General features: G+C 44.2%; 1 protein-coding gene across 1 annotated transcript in view; it reads left to right on the top strand.

The window, feature by feature from the left end:
- The window catches only part of FAM180A (family with sequence similarity 180 member A), a 29,244-nt gene extending 15,979 nt beyond the window's left edge, over window positions 1-13,265 (top strand). Inside the window, exons 2-3 of the mRNA XM_065657069.1 lie at window positions 10,944-11,044; window positions 12,061-13,265. Of these exons, the coding sequence (XP_065513141.1) occupies window positions 10,944-11,044; window positions 12,061-12,414 (455 nt within the window). The 3' untranslated portion in view covers window positions 12,415-13,265. The remainder of the gene's footprint in view (window positions 1-10,943; window positions 11,045-12,060) is intronic.
- The last annotated feature ends 5,214 nt before the right edge of the window (window positions 13,266-18,479 follow it).

The following is an 18,479-nucleotide window of genomic DNA, read 5'->3' as shown; positions in this document are numbered from 1 at the left end:
TTCTCAACTACTGGACACCTCTCCTCTGTGCTCAGTGTCTTGGCTCTGATATGTACCTGGAAGCTGACGCAGTGCTCAATCCCAGCCCTTTGGGTTCTGTGATAAAAAATGCAGAAAACTGGAGAGGGAGATTTGGGTTTGAAAGGATTTCCTTGCATAGCTGCAATAGCATTGATGCATAGAGCTCTTAGAGTTGCTGCAGCTCTGTCTCTTCCTGCAAAGCAGAGATCTGGTTTCCATTGCTCTCACTCCATTGTTCAACCTGAGTCATCTGCTTTGGTCTGCTCCTGGGGTTCTTCTCCATGGCTCAGCATTGAAACACCAACATCTTTCTCACTCCCTTCCTTATCTGCTCTTTCCTGGGAGAAATGGAAGTAGATTGGATCATCAATGTTCTGTTTTATGGAACTGAGACCCCCTTTCGGAATATGTGTGCTTCTTAAAAATGAGATCAATTAGTAAAATGTAACTTTGAAAAAAATGACTATATGATGAACTAAGGAATTGAATATTATTGTTATTGTGTTTTAAACTGATTTTTTTTTCCTAAGAACTCTGTTGCCTGTTGCCAACTTTCACAGGGATATCCACTTCCTACATCTTTATTGACAAAATTTAGACTTTCAAGATGGAGCTTTTTTCTTTCAACCATTCTTTTTATAAGTAAAGAAGAAATAAATGTCTATTCTTACTTCTGGCCAGCAGGCAGGCATAAAGAGAGACTATTGCTTCTATTAATTTTTGGTTTAGGAGCTAAGATAGCAAGGATATGGAGCTGAAATTAAAAAGAGGCAAATTCTCTTGGTAGCCGCTTTAAAAATTGTGCGAGTTCAGGTCTATTTGTAATTAAAATGTCTTCTCCATCTCACTGCTATGTTCTCCTAAGGGGCATTGGGGTTTAATCCCCTAATAATGGAGATTTAAATGTATTAAAGCTGGAATGCATGAACTTTTGCATTACACTTGTTGTCATGGGAGCTACTTGTGTGAGTAACTGCAATTCCAGATACAAGTTTCAGAAGTTGGCCTATAGTACTGCAGTGTTTTTTCCTTGTCTTTCTAGGTTTCTCTGTGTGTTTCACTTATTTTATTCCTCTTATTCTTCTTCCAGCTTCCTGCTCTTTCAGTTTCTCCTGTGTTAGGGCAAAGTGTTCAATCATTTCTAATATAGCAGTTTTTACAGAATCACAGAATCACAGAATGTTAGGGATTGGAAGGGACCTCAAAAGATCATCTAGTCCAATCCCCCTGCCAGAGCAGGAACACCTAGGTGAGGTTACACAGGAAGGCGTCCAGGCGGGTTTTGAATATCTCCAGAGAAGAAGACTCCACAACCTCCCTGGGCAGCCTGTTCCAGTGTTCCGTCACCCTCACTGAGAAGAAGTTTCTTCTCAAATTTAAGTGGAACTTCTTGTGTTCCAGCTTGAACCCATTACCCCTTGTCTTACTGTTGGTTGTCACCGAGAAGAGCCTGGCTCCATCCTCGTGACACCCACCCTTCATATATTTATAAACATTAATGAGGTCACCCCTCAGTCTCCTCTTCTCCAAGCTAAAGAGACCCAGCTCCCTCAGCCTTTCCTCATAAGGGAGATGCTCCACTCCCTTAATCATCTTTGTGGCCCTGTGCTGGACTTTCTCCAGCAGTTCCCTGTCCTTCTTGAACCTCTTCCGTTTCCCAAGACTTGGCAAAGATGATGGAGAGTGGTCCAGCAATGACTTCAGCCAGGTCCCTCAGCACCCGCGGGTGAATCCCATCTGGACTCATGGGTTTATGGATGTCCAGATTGCTTAACTGGTCCCTAACCCACTCCTCCTCAACTAAGGCAAACTCCTCCATTGCCCTGCCTTCCTCTGGGGCCTCAAGGGTACGGGGCTCCTCAGGACAGCCTCCGACAGAGTAGACAGAGACAAAGAAGGCATTCAGTAATTCTGCCTTCTCTGTATCTTCTGTCACCAGGGCACTCACCCCATTCATCAGTGGGCCTGCATTGCCTCTGGTGTTAGTTTTATCTGCCATGTATTTGAAGAAGCTCTTTCTGTTGTCCTTGACCCCTCTTGCCAGGTTTAACTCTAAGGAGGCCTTAGCTTTCCTAGTTGCCTCCCTACATCCTTTAACAACAGCTTTATATTCTTCCCAAGTGGCCAGCCTCTCCTTCCATGATCTGTAAACTCTCCTCTTCCACTTAAGTTTGCCCAGCAGTTCCCTGTTTAACCACGCAGGTCTCCTGGCTCCCCTCCTTGACTTCCTGCGTGTCGGGATGCACTGATCTTGAGCTTGGTAGAAGCAGTCCCTGAATGTTAACCAACTATCTTGGGCCCCTTTACCTTCAAGCAGCCTTGCCCATGGGATTTCTCCCAGCAGTTGTTTGAACAGGCCAAAGTTGGCCCTGCTGAAGTCCAGGGTTGCAATTCTGCTCGGTATTCTGCTCCCACCACAGGAGATTCTGAACTCCACCATCTCATGGTCGCTGCAACCAAGGCAGCCCCCCACCTTTACTGCTTCAACCAGACCCTCCTTGTTAGCGAGGACGAGATCCAGCAGCGCACCTCTCCTAGTCGGCTCCTCCACCATTTGCATCAGAAAGTTATCGTCAATGCAGTGGAGGAACCTCCTAGACTGAGGCTGGCTGGCTGAGTAGTCCTTCCAGCAAACATCAGGGTAGTTAAAATCCCCCATAACAACCAGAGCCTGTGACTCTGAGGCCGCTCTCAGCTGCCCGTAGAAGGCCTCATCAACATCCTCACTCTGATTTGGTGGCCTGTAATAGACTCCCACAACAGTGTCACCCCTGCCAGCCTGCCCCTTAATTCTCACCCACAGACTCTCAACTCGCTCCTCAACTTCACCTGGACAGTACTCTATACATTGTAGTTGCTCTCTCACGTAAAGAGCAACTCCACCACCACGCTTGGCTGGCCTGTCTTTCCTGAAAAGGACATAGCCATCCATGACCACATTCCAGTCATGTGAGCTGTCCCACCATGTCTCTGTTAATGCCACCAGATCATAATCTCCTGACCGAACGCAGGTTTCTAACTCCTCCTGCTTATTCCCCATGCTGCGCGCATTGGTGTACAGGCATTTCAGGGAGCGAGCCGAGTACAACAATTTCACCTTAGGGGCCTGAGGGGCCTCCTGGTCTTTATGGATTCCAGCATGCTGCCCCACTGATGCAAGCCCAGCTACAACACCATCACCCTTTGAATCTAGTTTAAAGCCCTCCAAATGAGCCGTGCTAAGTCCTGTCCCAGCATCCTTTTACCCCTGTGGGATAAACCTTTCCCACATATCACTGTCCGGACTGGTGTCTTATAAAACAAGCCGTTATCAAAGAACCCAAAGCCCTGCCTGTAGCACCAGTCTCGAAGCCAATCATTTACGGACTTAATTTTTCTATTCCATCCCACATCATCACCCAAAAGTGGAAAGAGGGAAGAAAAGGTAACTTGAGCCCCAGACTCTTTCACCATTCGTCCCAAGGCCTTGAAGTCTTTCTTCATTCCCCTCAGACTATGGGATGCAACTTCCTCCCCATCTGTCTGGAAGATCAGCAGCGGGTAGTAGTCCATTGGGTGCACCAGGCTGGGGAGCGCCCTGGTGATGTTCCTGATCCGAGCTCCAGGTAGGCTACAGACTTCCCAATGATGAGGGTCAGCTCTGCATATTGGGCCCTCTGTCCCTCTCAGAAGGGAATTGCCTACTGCAATTACCCTTCTTTCTTTTTTATCGGAGGCAGTCTTGAGGCATGGAGTCAATTGCCTCTTCCTATGTGACCTTGTAGGCGGCCCTTGCACCACGTCCCCACCTACATCTTCTTCAATATCCAGGGCCTCAAACCTATTACGGAGGGGCACCTGGGGAAGCAAAGCAGGTAGGGAGGGGGGTTGCCCATGATGCCCAACTGGAACTTGCTTCCAACCCTCCTCAGCTTTTTGGTCCCCTACCTCTGCCCGACAGTGACAGGGCAGGGGCTCTCTCAGGTCTTCCCTCTCTGGCAGACAGGGCAGGGGGTCCATCACCTTTTGGGGGGTTCCCCCTTGGGGCCTTTCTGCCTGGCACGCCAGGGAGTTACTCCACCAGTCGATCTCCCTTTCACACTCCCTGATGGACCTCAGTGTCTCGATCTCCTTAAGTTTTGCAACCATGCCGAGCAGATCTTGCACCTGCTCACACCTCACGCAGGCTGAATGCTGCCTCCCTCCCCCGGCAGCAGCAGGCTCTGGCACTCCCTGCAGCTGGACACCTGGACAGCCACGGTTCGAGGCAGTTGCTCTGTCTGAGTCGACACAGTCTTTTTGAGGCAAGCTCTCTTCCTGGAGGAGACCATGGTCGGCAGCAGTCAGGGACACTAGCAGTAGTTGAGAGGGTCTAACAAGTGAGGAGTGATAATCTCTGTGCCCTACTGCACGAGCTACTCCACCTGCTGCTGCAGCACAGGGTGGGTGATACTCAACCGCGTCACAAGCTGGTTGCCTCTCCCAGCGCCTGGTGGGCAGCGACTAGTCACCATGTTTTGATACAGAAGAAGTCAGGAAGCACAGAGGACCTATGTTGCATGGCTGAGTAGGCAAAACTCAGGTTCTGCCCTGGCAGTGGTTGCAGGCCCAAGGCAGTATAAACACCTTGCAGATGGTGAACACGCATCCTCCTGGGGATGAGGCAAGTTCAGGACAAGAAGTAGAGAAGGATGGGATTACTATGCATAAAACCTGTTCATCGCCTATTAACACTGCACTTTTTGTGATTTTACTGTTTTCACTGTCCACCACACACACCTCTCATAGGTCAACACCACTTCGTGCTGGAAGAAGCAATGCTTCTGATACCAAGATCTGCTGCAGGCACAAAGCAGGTAGTTGCTCAGGGCAGCAAAATATTTAGTGACTTTGACTGCAGGATGGTAAGGACGGGTATCTCACAGTTAGCCTAAGGCAGTAAATTTAGGATAGTGAATTGTTACTCTAGCAACGGAGTAACTCAGCCTAAGGACCAAAGAGTCATCTGACAGAAATAAAACTCTTTATGTATAAAATATACCTTTGGTCTGATTGTAAACTTTCATGAGCAAGATGATCAAAGAAGAACATGAAACAAAAAGCCTTTATCAAGCGGATACAAACTTTGACATTCATGTCCTCTGGTCTTCTTCAATGCATGGTGAAAGAGAAATGTAGAGACTGAGTTCAAAACAATGCTTCCCATATGCTGTTAAAGAAAATCCTCATGTGTGCATTTTAGCCCTTTGCCCTAAGATCCAAAACAACAATGACTTCTAGGAACTGCCCAGTAGTCTCTGCAACAAAGTAGGTTCAGCCAGCCTAGATCATTCATAGTTTTTGCATAGCATTATAACGGCTGCTGTGTCTGCTTGTATAATCACCTCGTGGACAGTGCTGAGTTCATTTGCTTTGTGAAATGCTAGAATTCATCTTGAAGAATCATCTTCATCTTTCGAAGAAGTCACTGCTGTTGAGAAAATCTGTTATCAGGTTATCAACAAATGTCTTCTCTTGACAGGAGCCTGTGGGTATGCTGAGATCCATTTAGTGAAAATTTCAGCCAGGTTAGAGAAAAATGTTGTGACACAAGGAAAATTTCCAGCTCACTAGTGGACCAGCATATGCTCCAGGCTGACTAACAGCAAGCTTAAAAGGGTTATATATCTGGCCCAGGAGGTGGCTGTTTTGAGTCTTGCAGAAGTTGGCATTAGGAAAAAAAAAAAAAAAAAAAAAAAGAGGCCAGAGATATTTTTTATTTGCTTTTTCTAGCCATATGATGTTTAGGCTAGGGAAAAACTCACACCACTGGAATGCTCTAATTCTCTGGGCTTGTTATAGGACAGAACAAAGCAACAATATCCAACAAATTTATAAAAATATGTTTTACATACTTTACCATGCCTTCATGAAGAATAACCTATAAAGTTTTACATTTACCTTTCTTTTCAGCATGCATGTTTATTTTCATGTACAAATTCACTCACTGCACTGAGAAACTATCTTGTAATAAACATTTTCATTCCCTGCTTTACCAAGAAGGTGAAGTCAAACAGGGAGAAATTGCTGTCATTATAGTTTGGAATGTATTAACTTCTTTCTATTGAGGTCTGGGAGTCCTGACTTCAAAAGCTTTGAGCAGGAAAGGGAAAAATTTGCTGTAAAGAATGAAGCTGGATGTACTGCTGGGCTCATAGTGGTTTCTTCCTACTAAGAGGTGGTTGAGAGCTTGCAGTAAAAAAAATGGTTGTGGTAGTCTGAGAGGATTTGGTTTTGCAGAGCTCTATTAATTCCTATTACAACTGCTGGCACACACATAAAGGAGTTTCAGAGATCACTTTTCCTTTTTAGGTCCATCACTGAACAGGAACTGCTGTTGCCTGTGCAGCTGCTCTCTGCCTTGCACTCCCAGAAACAGGGGCTGGTCCCAGGAAGCCGGTGATGCCCAAAGAAATTGTTTTAATGAGTTTCTTTGGAGTCAGACTCTAGTAATCTAAGAGAGGAGGGCACTGCTGGCAACCTGCTGACTGAATTTGGCTTATAAGACAACTCTGGCTGGGCCACTGCCTTTCCCTACACCAACAAGAAACTCTCCTTTGCTTTTCTTCCAGGGAGTCTGGAGTTTTGGCCCACACGTCCTTCTTGTTCCTCTGCTCCTCCTGTCCTTCATGAAAGGGCTACCACTGAAGTAATGAGATAGCCCTTTTCCATGGCACTGAAGTCAATCAAAATAATTCCTACTGAGTCATAACCCCAGTTAAACTGTGTTCATGTCCTGGAACCCCAGTGAGCTATATATGCTTTAGAGTGATGGTGTGCACAGTGCCAGATTCATGCTCCTGGCTTTATATCTTTTCATAGGAGAAGAAAATTGATGATGTACAAATAATTGAGCACTCCTGCAGTTATGCTCTGTACTTACTGAGCAAACATATCACAGGAGGAATTGGGAAACCATGAGCAGGAGTATGGACTGGAAAGCAAAACTAAACATCCGTATCCTCACCAGTGAAACTGCATGGAAAACCTGGGAGAGGATCACAAATGTCTATCACATGGCTAACGAGGTCCAGAAAACTCTGGCACAGTTCTTAGAAAAGATGGAAGTATTTTTAAAATAAAACTATTGTCATCCTCAGGTGTGATGTTACATTTAATCCGTAAAGAAATTTCTAAGCTGTCATGACCTATGCAGAAGAAGGCCAATGGGTTGTCAAACATGGCCGCAGTTTTTGTTTAAAAACTCAGGTAGTCCTTAAGGAGAAGTGGAGTTAACAGAGTGGTAGGAGACTGGATGGATTTCTGCAGCAAGCGGTGCACAAAACAAGGACTCTTGCACCATATTTCGATGGGCAGTTTTAGCCACCCTTAGGTCTAGACTTGTTGCTTGCCACCATCTTCAGGCACAAGCAGTGGTGAGCTCCAGGGCATAGGATGAGGCTGCTCCGGGTCAGGCAGGTGGGCTGGGAGCAGGTGGCTGTGCTCAGGCACACTGCTCCCATCCACCTCCAGCCCCGAGGCCTCAGTGGGCAGTGAGGGAGGTCAGATCAGGGAGCACTTGTAAGGCCCCTCTAAAGAAGGGATTTGGAACAGGATGAGCCTGGTAGTACACAGATATATAATAGAAATTTTTTTCAGTTAGGATAATCAAAACCTTATTTTTCCTACCTCACTCATGTGGATCATAAGCTTTTTGTTACGTGACTGTTCAGTCCTTAGGACAGAAGCACCCACATCTCCATTGGAGATGTCTTGGCACATTTGTAAGAGAAGTAAAACCAATAAATCAACAGGAGTCTTTCCACTGACTTTAGAGATCTCTGGATTGGCCTTTCTCTGTCAGTACTGATTAGAGAACTCTGTTCCTCAAACATTGACGGCCACTGCTATTGAAACAAATTGTATGCAATATCACCATAAAATTATGCATGTTTCTCTGCATCTTCCTATGATATACTTGTTTGATAGCTTTCCAAGGAACTTCCTTGAGGAATAAAATGGTAAAGAGATAGTAAGTCACAATCACTAAACGCAGAAACTTGTTGCAAATACTTCTCTATCTCAGATTTTGTGCTTAACTTACATGTGTGTTAAGTCAGTGTAATCAAAATCAGGGGATTCTTGCTCTAAATGCTCACACAATCTCAGAGCAACTCTTGAGTTCATGAAGAGGACTGTGGAGGGAGAGATGGTGGAAGGATATGAACTGTGCAAGAAGAGAGAGAAAGGGAAGGACTGAAATAAAATGTGGATCAGGAAAATCAGGTCACCACAACCAATACAAATGAGCTCTGAAAGAGTTTCTGACTGGAGTCTCTAAGAACTGTAACAAAGTTTGATATGTTTTGGGAACAAGATAATGAGATGAGGGAGCCACTGCTATTCTGGTCCCTACAGAGGATGGCATGCTTTTGATATGCATACAAAGTCCTTTCTCACAGTATAGCGGCTCAGGACCTTGTCCTTTTGAATCTTCTAACTTAATCCCTTTCACCCTGGGAAAACTGGGTAGAAAAACCCAGCTGTTGTTTGTGGTGTTACCTGTGATTCAGCAAGTGGGTCAGTAATAAATTGATAATATGGCAATAATTTTTGTGCAAGTCCTTCACTGAGGCTTTTCTGGTGAGTGGTGATGGGTTGAATCTAATGACTCCTAGCTCAGCTCCGTGGTAGGAATCTGCACTGGGCCTGAAAGCTAAAAGTGATCAGTGTGATGACAATAAGCATGAGAACTCTGAAGTAAGATGCCACAGACACCTTTCCCATGGCTCAGGGCGTATTTGAGACACAAACCATCTGCGTGTGTAGAGGTACTTTGCACTCTAGGGCTGTTTGCACTGAAAGGTCATTTAAAAGAGATAAAAAATGAATTGTCATCATTATGGACTGGATTTCTGACAGCTGCTTAGTAATTAGAGTTTTAATTGCCTGGTAATAAAAGTTTTAATTACTCAGCAGTTAGTACATGAAGTTTCAAGTACTTCACATGCACTCAATTGCACTCTCGAATTGCCAAGAGCAAAAGACGTAATAGCTCCAGTATGTCTCAGCAAAGCTCTGAGATAGAGGGGTGAACACCAGTGGTGCAGCACCAGAAAATGGGTATAGCCTCAGCTGCCAGACAACACTCTGGCAAAGCAGAACCTTCAGGCAGCTTCTGACGTTTCCCAAACTCACCACCTCCTCAGCTGGGCCAGACAAGGTGCTTGGGTGGTAAAGACATCGTGATGGGTAAAAGCTGCTGCAGAGACCAAGTGCTTTTCAACACCTCTGTTCTTTTATGTGGTGCGTTCATTCCTTCAGGCTTTTAGTTACATAACCTGCAAGTACTATTTGGTTATTTAAACAAGTTTTAGTCTAAACTCACACGAATCCAATAGGAAGCACCTAGCTCTATAGGTGTCTTACCAAAATGTCTGAAATCCATCCCTGCAGGACACATTTACAGCTAGTAGTATCCATCTGCACTATGTCTATTGCAATTCAACAAACTGTTTAGCCTATACTGTGTACCCTAGGTAATCCAAGGCCAAAATACCCTTTGCTGCATCAAGCGTGAATTACTTTGTACCTAGTACTATCCCAATTAATTTTCCTTATGCTACATAGTAAAGGTCCTAATTGATACAATCTCTGAGGGCCTGGTTTCCTTCTCCTTGCACTACCTGACCCTAAATATCATTAACAAGTCGAACTTTAATGAACTCAACAGTTGGCAACAGCCCAGGAAACAGGACTGTACTTAGGCTATGGAGTCTATGCCATTGAAAAGATGGTGGGTTTTTTCCTCCCCCTTTTTAAACTAGTTTCCAAGTTTATCTATTGGTAAACAACAGTTAAAGTTGAGAAGTGAAGTTTATAAGGAAATGCAACAACAGTCACATAAGAACCGCTTTTGAAAAAAAATTACACAGACTTCCTGAGTATTAGGAAAAAATCTAACAAATCCAAACTATCGTTACCTGAACTTCAACATGTAAATCACACACACATAACATTAAACAAAACAGGAGTTTCCCCCTCTGCTCTGAAAGGAGCTGACACCTTTTAATAGTACCTAGTTACATGATTAGTAACCTAGTTAGTAACTCAAAGCATTTAGGTGGTCTGTAATGTAGCATCAGATGTTTTCTGTGCTCTGGGCTGTACAGGTCATTGATTCCACAAATGCTCTGCCTCACTGGGGTGCTGATTTCAGGGGCTATACACAGGTTTTCTGCCTCATTTTTCTGAGATAATATCTGTAGTACACCCTCACAGTCGTGAATAAATACCTGACCATAGCAGACTTTGTTATTTCTAGCTATAACACTGTGATGTATTAAAACTGTAATAAGTTGGGTTTCATCTCATTGAATGTAGCTGTCTTGTCTAAGCTGGTTACAGGCTCAATGAATAGATGTGGGCATCTCCAAAGTGTGAGTCACTCCTTCCAGACGTATATGCCTAGGACAAATGAGGTGATCTACTCTCTGAAGATGTCCCTATCAACTAAGGAGAGATCAACTTTTAGACAGCTGAAACCAGCAGAAATGTAGGCTTTTAGAAGTGTGTCTGTAGGAGAATGGTATGAAGAAAGTAGGTGGTGTTGAGGGTCAGTGTTGATATCCCCTAGTAGAACCAGGAGAAGAACACGTATTTCAGGCAGTGTTGATATTGCAGTTATTATTATTATTCCTTACACCGTGGCTGCACCTCAGGGTCCCAGGCTTGAATTATAAACCACTCTGTTTTAGATACTGTTGGATACAGGATAAACAGCTAACTTCTGTCCCTAGTGGATTATAGTCAAAGCAGTCCATGCCACACATTTTATTTTGAGCAGGAAGTCGTACCGTACATTGAGTCTTTGAAACAGGCAGTTCTTTAGTTGAATCTACTATTGAAAATTGCTTCCTCTTTCCAGTGTTTGACTCTTCTCTTTTCCCATTATTATTTTCCAGCTATGCTTTTCCCAACTGCTCAGCGATTCAAGAGGTCCTCAGCTGCCTTCCTTAACCCAGTGCTACAAAACTCGCTGGAAGATGTAGTCCTGCTTTATGAGGTTTAGTATATGGAAGTAGATGGTACCTTAAGCCCTAACCAAGACTGGAGTTACTGTCCATAGTGGGGTTATCCATTATGTGTCTCCAAATCACTTTTACTCATTCCAGAAGTAAACCCATTGCTGACTATGTAATAGCTCGCCAGAAGGGAAGGGAACAGACATATATATGACAAACTCATCTCTTTTAGCACTTAAGCAGGCAGCAGCTGCCTGCAGTCCCTCAAATGTGGCTTCTACCTCACTGACAGGCAAAGTGAAAACCAGAGGAAATGACTTTCCACTGAAAGCAACTTTTTGTCCAGAACAGTTATGGATTAAAAACACAATGCATTTAAATTCTTTTGTCTCAGTCCCAAATTTGTTCAAGTCATTAAAGCCACGAGAATCAGTCATTGCAAAGTAATCATAAGGACATGACTGTTTCACTTCAAAATTATTCCAGTCCTCTCTTTCACAGCAGTGGAGACTGCAGATCTAATGCACATTCTGGAAGAATGTCATATGGTTAGCTAAAGGAAAGCGGTCCACCCGAAGAAGGTGAATGGGTCAAATCTATCTATCCCACAGCTTGAGAAACTGGGATTGGATATCCAAATAGGGGAGATGGGCTGGGAAGCCATTGATGTGATCTCTCACACAGAGCTGGGCCACCACTGCTCTCCCTGGCAGAATAAATGGCCTTTCCCCGATGTGCTGCTGTCTCCACCCCTCTAATCCCAACGTGGCACCAGCAGCAGCCCATGATTGTTTTGGACAACAAGACTATTTGATTTTTCCTTTTGCTCTCCGTTTTCCCCATAACCTGTCTCTAATTTTTCCCAGGTAGGTAAAACAGGAGTCTAACTATCACATAGAGACTTTTTGGTCTACCCCACCTCTGGCCAGTGCAATGAGAGTTTTGTCTCCATTTGACCTATAGTAAAGACGTAAGGACGTGTTGTTAATTTACTCTTACTCTACCTAGAGTCTGTTGGAGAAGATAAATAGCTTTCTGTGTTCTGATTTTGTACCAGTTTCTTTTAGCTGAGCTTGACATTGACAAAGGTCAGAGGATCTCCATCAAAGATGAGGAGCTTGCTTCACTGAGGAAGGCTGCTGAGTTTGACACCATCTGCAATGAGATTATCCCCAAGAGCATCACAGAGATCCGCAGGCTGAGTAGCAGGCTGTCTTCCTACCCAAGGGTCCTCAAGAAAGAAGACTTTGAAAGGACAGTGCTGACCATGGTCTACACAGCCTACAGGGCTGCTCAGACGCAGGGGCACCAGAAAAATATTTGGGCTGAATCCTTTGTCAGTCTTTACAAAGCCCTGAAGCACGACTTAATGTTCCCATACAGCAAAGAGCCATCACAGCAGGAGACTTGATGCAACAGCAACTCAGCCACCTCTTCTGGTTGGTAAAGGACACACATAGCACGTCCTCCACTTTATTCTGTAGAGTTTACTAGCCTGCTTCATGAAGGATTATTTGTTTTCTAGCTCCCTCTTGTGAAATCCATGTTATAGTTCCGTGTTAAATGGGGAAAAATGTTATCTTCAGTCCTGGGAATTCAATTTTTGTGCTGGCTTAGAGGTGTATTCTGCGACAGGCAAAGGAGACAACCTGGTGTACACCCCAGACAGACATGCTTTAGTTTCCTCCTGTGGGTTTCCTACAAGTGATACATAAGTATACTATGCTTATGCTCACATACCTATATGTATGTGCTAGAGAATGCCGCTTTCCTAACTGGGGAAACAAGTTCATATTTTGGCTGAACAGTAAAAGAATACTGTAAAGAGATGCAAAGGCCCTCTGTAAAAGGAAGAGGTTTCATAACTGTCAGTCTTCAGAAATTATGCCAAATATTATTCATGCCAAATATTCTTGTAAATAAGCACTGTCTGATTCACTTCATTTGTCTGAGCCAGTTTTTAATTGCAATAACATTTGCAGGAGACAAAGGGCATTGTGAACACCAGCAGCAAACAATGCCTGTGAACATATTTCCCGCTTCCTAGAGTCGTCTTCCCAAACAGTCTGCAATGATTCTTTCATCATTTGCACATCGCTTTGCTTCTGCTCCTTGTTTTTTGAAGGGAACAAGGATTTCTCTTCAGCAGAGTCAAAGGAAAGACAAAGGCCCTGTTTAATATAACGAGGAAATATTTTTCCTGGTTCTATCACTTGAACGTAGGTCATCTAAACCTGTGCTTCAAAATCCCCCTGAGGCAAGGGAAGAATCACAGAATCACAGAATCACAGAATCACAGAATGTTAGGGATTGGAAGGGACCTCAAAAGATCATCTAGTCCAATCCCCCTGCCAGAGCAGGAAAACTTAGGTGAGGTTACACAGGAAGGCGTCCAGGCGGGTTTTGAATGTCTCCAGAGAAGGAGAATCCACAACCCCCCTGGGCAGCCTGTTCCAGTGTTCCGTCACCCTCACTGAGAAGAAGTTTCTTCTCACATTTAAGTGGAACCTCTTGTGTTCCAGCTTGGACCCATTACCCCTTGTCTTACTGTTGGTTGTCACCGAGAAGAGCCTAGCTCCATCCTCGTGACACCCACCCTTTATATATTTATAAACATTAATGAGGTCACCCCTCAGTCTCCTCTTCTCCAAGCTAAAGAGACCCAGCTCCCTCAGCCTTTCCTCATAAGGGAGATGCTCCACTCCCTTAATCATCTTTGTGGCCCTGCGCTGGACTCTCTCCAGCAGTTCCCTGTCCTTCTTGAACTGAGGGGCCCAGAACTGGACACAATATTCCAGATGAGGTCTCACCAGGGCAGAGTAGAGGGGAAGGAGAACCTCTCTGGACCTACTAACCACCCCCCTTCTAATACACCCCAGGATGCCATTGGCCTTCTTGGCCACAAGGGCACAGTGCTGGCTCATGGTCATCCTGCTGTCCACCAGGACCCCCAGGTCCCTTTCCCCTACACTGCTCTCTAATAGGTCATTCCCCAACCTGTACTGGAACCTGGGGTTGTTCCTGCCCAGATGCAAGACTCTACATTTCCCCTTGTTATATTTCATTAAATTTTTCCCCGCCCAACTCTCTAGCCTGTCCAGGTCTCGCTGGATGGCAGCACAGCCCTCTGGCGTGTCAGCCACTCCTCCCAGCTTGGTGTCATCAGCAAACTTGCTGATAGTACACTCAATTCCCTCATCCAAGTCATTGATGAATATATTGAACAGTATTGGTCCCAGAACTGACCCTTGAGGCACTCCACTAGATACAGGCCTCCAACCAGACTCCGCCCCATTGATCACAACTCTCTGGCTTCTCTCCTTCAGCCAGTTTGCAGTCCACCTCACTACCCGATCATCCAGTCCACTCTTCCTCAGTTTTGCCATGAGGATGCTGTGGGAGACGGTGTCAAATGCTTTGCTGAAGTCGAGGTAGACCACATCCACTGCTCTGCCATCATCAATCCACCTTGTTACGTCTTCATAAAAGGCTATGAGGTTGGTCAAACACGACTTCCCCTTGGTGAAGCCATGTTGACTGTCCCTGATGACCCTCTTATCCTTGATATGTCTTAAGATGGCACCAAGGATAAGGTGTTCCATCACTTTCCCAGGGATGGAGGTGAGGCTGACCGGTCTATAGTTGCCCGGGTCCTCCTTCTTGCCCTTTTTGAAGACCGGAGTGATATTTGCTTTCCTCCAGTCCTCAGGCACCTCTCCCGTTTCCCAAGACTTGGCAAAGATGATGGAGAGCGGTCCAGCAATGACTTCAGCCAGCTCCCTCAGCACCCTCGGGTGCATCCCATCTGGACCCATGGATTTATGGATGTCCAGATTGCTTAATTGCTCCCTAACCCAGTCCTCATCAACTGAGGCAGACTCCTCCATTGCCCTGCCTTCCTCTGGGGCCTCAGGGGTACGGGGCTCCTCAGAAGAAGAAGGTGCATTAAAACACACCTGGTGCTGAATTTAGCGGTGTGGCTCATTTTTGATGGTGTTTTTATATTCACTTCTCTCTATGTGTGTGTATGTTCATGCACGTGTGTGCACAGAAGTGCTGAATACATGGAAGAATCCTAAATTGTTCACTCAGGGAACAATTGCATCCAACCATTTAGCAGAAAAGACCATTCACCAATCCAGTGGTGGGAATGATGCATTTGGGAGCAGTAGAAAAGTAGTACTTGTTTACAGCAAAAACTATTTGTAGGGGTAGTGCAACTGATTATTATAAACTTCAAACTGCAAAAAAATTATGGACAGAAAAAGGAGATACATCTTGTCAGACAGATGACTAGCAATGAAAAATCCAAATTATTCTTCTAAAAAAAAATCCAACTCCAGTTCTGAATTCTGTTTAACTGCTTTTGCATCACTTGAGCAAAAGAAATAAACCCTCTGTGTTCCTTAACATGGATACTCTAAGGACTGGAGCTGAAAAAAATCCACCCAACACCACCCTGTTGCAGCAAACAGGGAATAGTGCAAGCAGTCAGAGCACACTGGGTTTGGCAATCACCCATGGGAATGTGGAAAAACAGCAGCCTTAGGGGCAGGTTGGCAACAGCATAAGCAGCTGGACAAAGAGCTTAAAAAAGACAGACACAGTTCTGTTTCTCCCAGCAGCTTATGTATGTGTGTGTATGTTTGCATTTAGATGCACGTGTGTGTAGGTGGACTTTTGTACCTGAAGGTCTTTGTTGGCTGTCTTCAAAGCCTGGCTGGCATGTGGCAAAGGAAACTGAAAACCTCAACCACAAAGCTATGAGCCACAAGTATCTCTGTCTCCTCTACTTGCACACCCAGCTCAGCACCCATCAAGCAGCCTTGCGCTACAGCCCACACGCCCTTCAAGCCTTCAAGGATCATCTGTTTGTGTTTTCTTCCCACAACACGCTTAATAAACACACAGAGGGGAAACGTCATGGAGCACACTCCTGCCTTTCCAGCTCTGCTTCTGGCACCCTGAAGCACCACTTGCTGGAAGAGCCTGGAACCAAGGCAATTCACGAATCCTTTATAGCCAGTGACTCCAAGTCTGCAAAGACAACGAGAAAGAGCACCACAGCAAGTATTAATTGCTAACAGTCACCATCCAGAGAAATACTTCCTAGCCACTCTTCTCATCCCACAACATGACTGTCCAGCAGTCAGAGTTTACTCATCAGTAAGTATCCCACAGAAAGGAATTACAGAAAATTTTGAATATCTGATCATCCCTTATGCCATACATACCTTACTGTATCTTACAAATTGGTAATTGAAACCTTTATCTCCTTAACAGAAAAAAAAAAAAAGGTTTTTCTCAGTTTGTTTCCCTCCTCCCATTACTGTGTGTAGTGTAGGAAAAAGATTTATTCCTTGGGAACGCGCTTGGACTGCCCAGGTTAATTTAACAGAGACTGTTGATGTAATAATAAAAATATTCTGCATAAAACTAATTGGTTTTGCCTTGCATTGATTTAAGCAGCAGATTTACCATTTACAGCTTGCAACTTGAGTAATTGGGTGTCTCTACACTGTGAAACTCTTCATGGGAGCAATGGTACAGGAAAGAAGACGGAATAACCCTTCCCTCTGACTGGCAGGAGAAGGTAATAAATAAGAATGAGAGTGCCTCCTTTTTCCAGTGTTTAAGTGGGGAGGTGCACTCTGCCTCAGGACATCCCTTTGGGCTTAGGGTAGCTTTTCTCCTTCAGTATTGCTTAAGATGCAGGCGTTGGTTGCCTTCTCCCTAGCTCATTTTGCATCTCATCACTTCAGACTGTCATGTTTACAGACAGCCCTTCTCTCACAGGGTGAAAAGCCATTGCCTCTAAATGGCACCTCTTATCCACCCTTTGCCTTACAGATCATAAAAAAGTGAAATAAAAGATTTTTTTGTATTTAAAATAAAACTTTTTTTGAGTATTTTAAATATTCTGTTAGTTTCTCTGAAAAAAATGGACAAAACAGATATAAATTCCCCAGCTGTATTGGCCACGCAAAATCTTCACATTAACTATACTTTTGCTTCCAGAACTAATTACTAAATTTGCCTGAAGGGTCTCAAGGTTCTGTTGCTTGATGAAAGTTTCAAGGTATAGAAATGTTAAAGAGTCTTAGATACAATTACTTACTTCATGAAGAACTCTCCTACACATTAAACTCCTCTGCAGGTCTGCCTTTGCCAGTTCTCCAGGACTCAGTGTCCCAGAAGCATTCCAGTTTGGTCTGGGAAGCTCAGTTTGAGTCTGACTAGCAGAGTGTGATAGACAAGCAAGGTTTGGGAGCATGGAAAACCCTATTTCGTGGCTTCTTATGAAATACAGGGCAAATGGATGTTTGTCTACAGGTTGTGCATGCAACCAGCCAATGGATTCAGTCCTAGATCTCCAGTACTTTCTGCCTCACAAAGAGCATTAATAATGGCAGACTTGTAGAAATGTTTATCTCCTAGAAGGCTAGAATAGAAAGTCTAAGAATTCTCAGTTTGAGTCTGAATCCTTTTGTTACTGAGGGCACATAAATCAGTACAGAGATCAGCCCATGCCTTATGAATAAGTAATGCTCATGGATCAGGATGGAAGAAATATGAAAGATAAACAATACTGTTTAGAAGACAATGATTATTTATCACCAATACTGGGACCCTGAAATAATGACAGACTGTTCAGTAAGTGAAAAAGGTCTTTTTATCCCTTCGTATGCATGCCAGAAAGAGGAGGCTGATGATTTTCTCAAACATTCTGACTGGGTTTTGGATAATGGGTGGAGCAACTACTACCTTCCACAGTCCTCATTGGTGAATTAGAATTGCATGAAGCTTTTTAACAAGTTTTTATCTTGAGCCTAAGTATAATCTGTGTTGGAATTGCCACCCTGTGAATTCCAAGCTCAGGGCAAAAGTAGGGTAAAGGTAGATATAAAGTAGAAGCCAAAGCTACAGCAAAGAGACAAAATCTGGAGGAACTGCAGATGGTTTAATTTTTTTTTTTTTTAGAAGGAATACCTGTAACTGTGTTCCTGTGCACCAAACAATAAAATTTTGATTTTAATAATTTTCCAGCATGAAAGAAATCTGTATTTGAGACATTCAGACTATCAAACAGGAGGAAAAGAAGCAGCCTTAAACATATCTCACCCAGTTAATGAAAAAAGGAATTACATTGCTGGATGATGGAAGAAAAAAGTCTTCCAAAACATGGGGATAAGAATGCAACATGGCTACACCTGTGATTCTGAATTAAAAAGGACAACCGTCAAAAGATCACTATGATCCAACTTGCAAACCTCTGCATGTTATGGAGTGATAATGTTTTGGATGTGCTGGTGAGCCCTACTTAAACTGAATGTCTTTTTAATTGAAAGTTCATTAGGTTTCTTTTCAAAACAACAGATTGAAGAATAAACAAATTCAGAAAACTACTTTAGGTGACTGGGTGGGGATAGGAAATGAAGCAGTGAGAGACCTTTCAGGGAAATCCAGGCACAGGTG

Source organism: Caloenas nicobarica, chromosome 1 (genome assembly GCF_036013445.1).
Source record: "Caloenas nicobarica isolate bCalNic1 chromosome 1, bCalNic1.hap1, whole genome shotgun sequence".
In the NCBI taxonomy this organism is placed as follows: Eukaryota; Metazoa; Chordata; class Aves; order Columbiformes; family Columbidae; genus Caloenas; species Caloenas nicobarica.
Note: the sequence above shows the minus strand (reverse complement) of the source record. Positions and strands in the feature narration are given on the sequence as shown.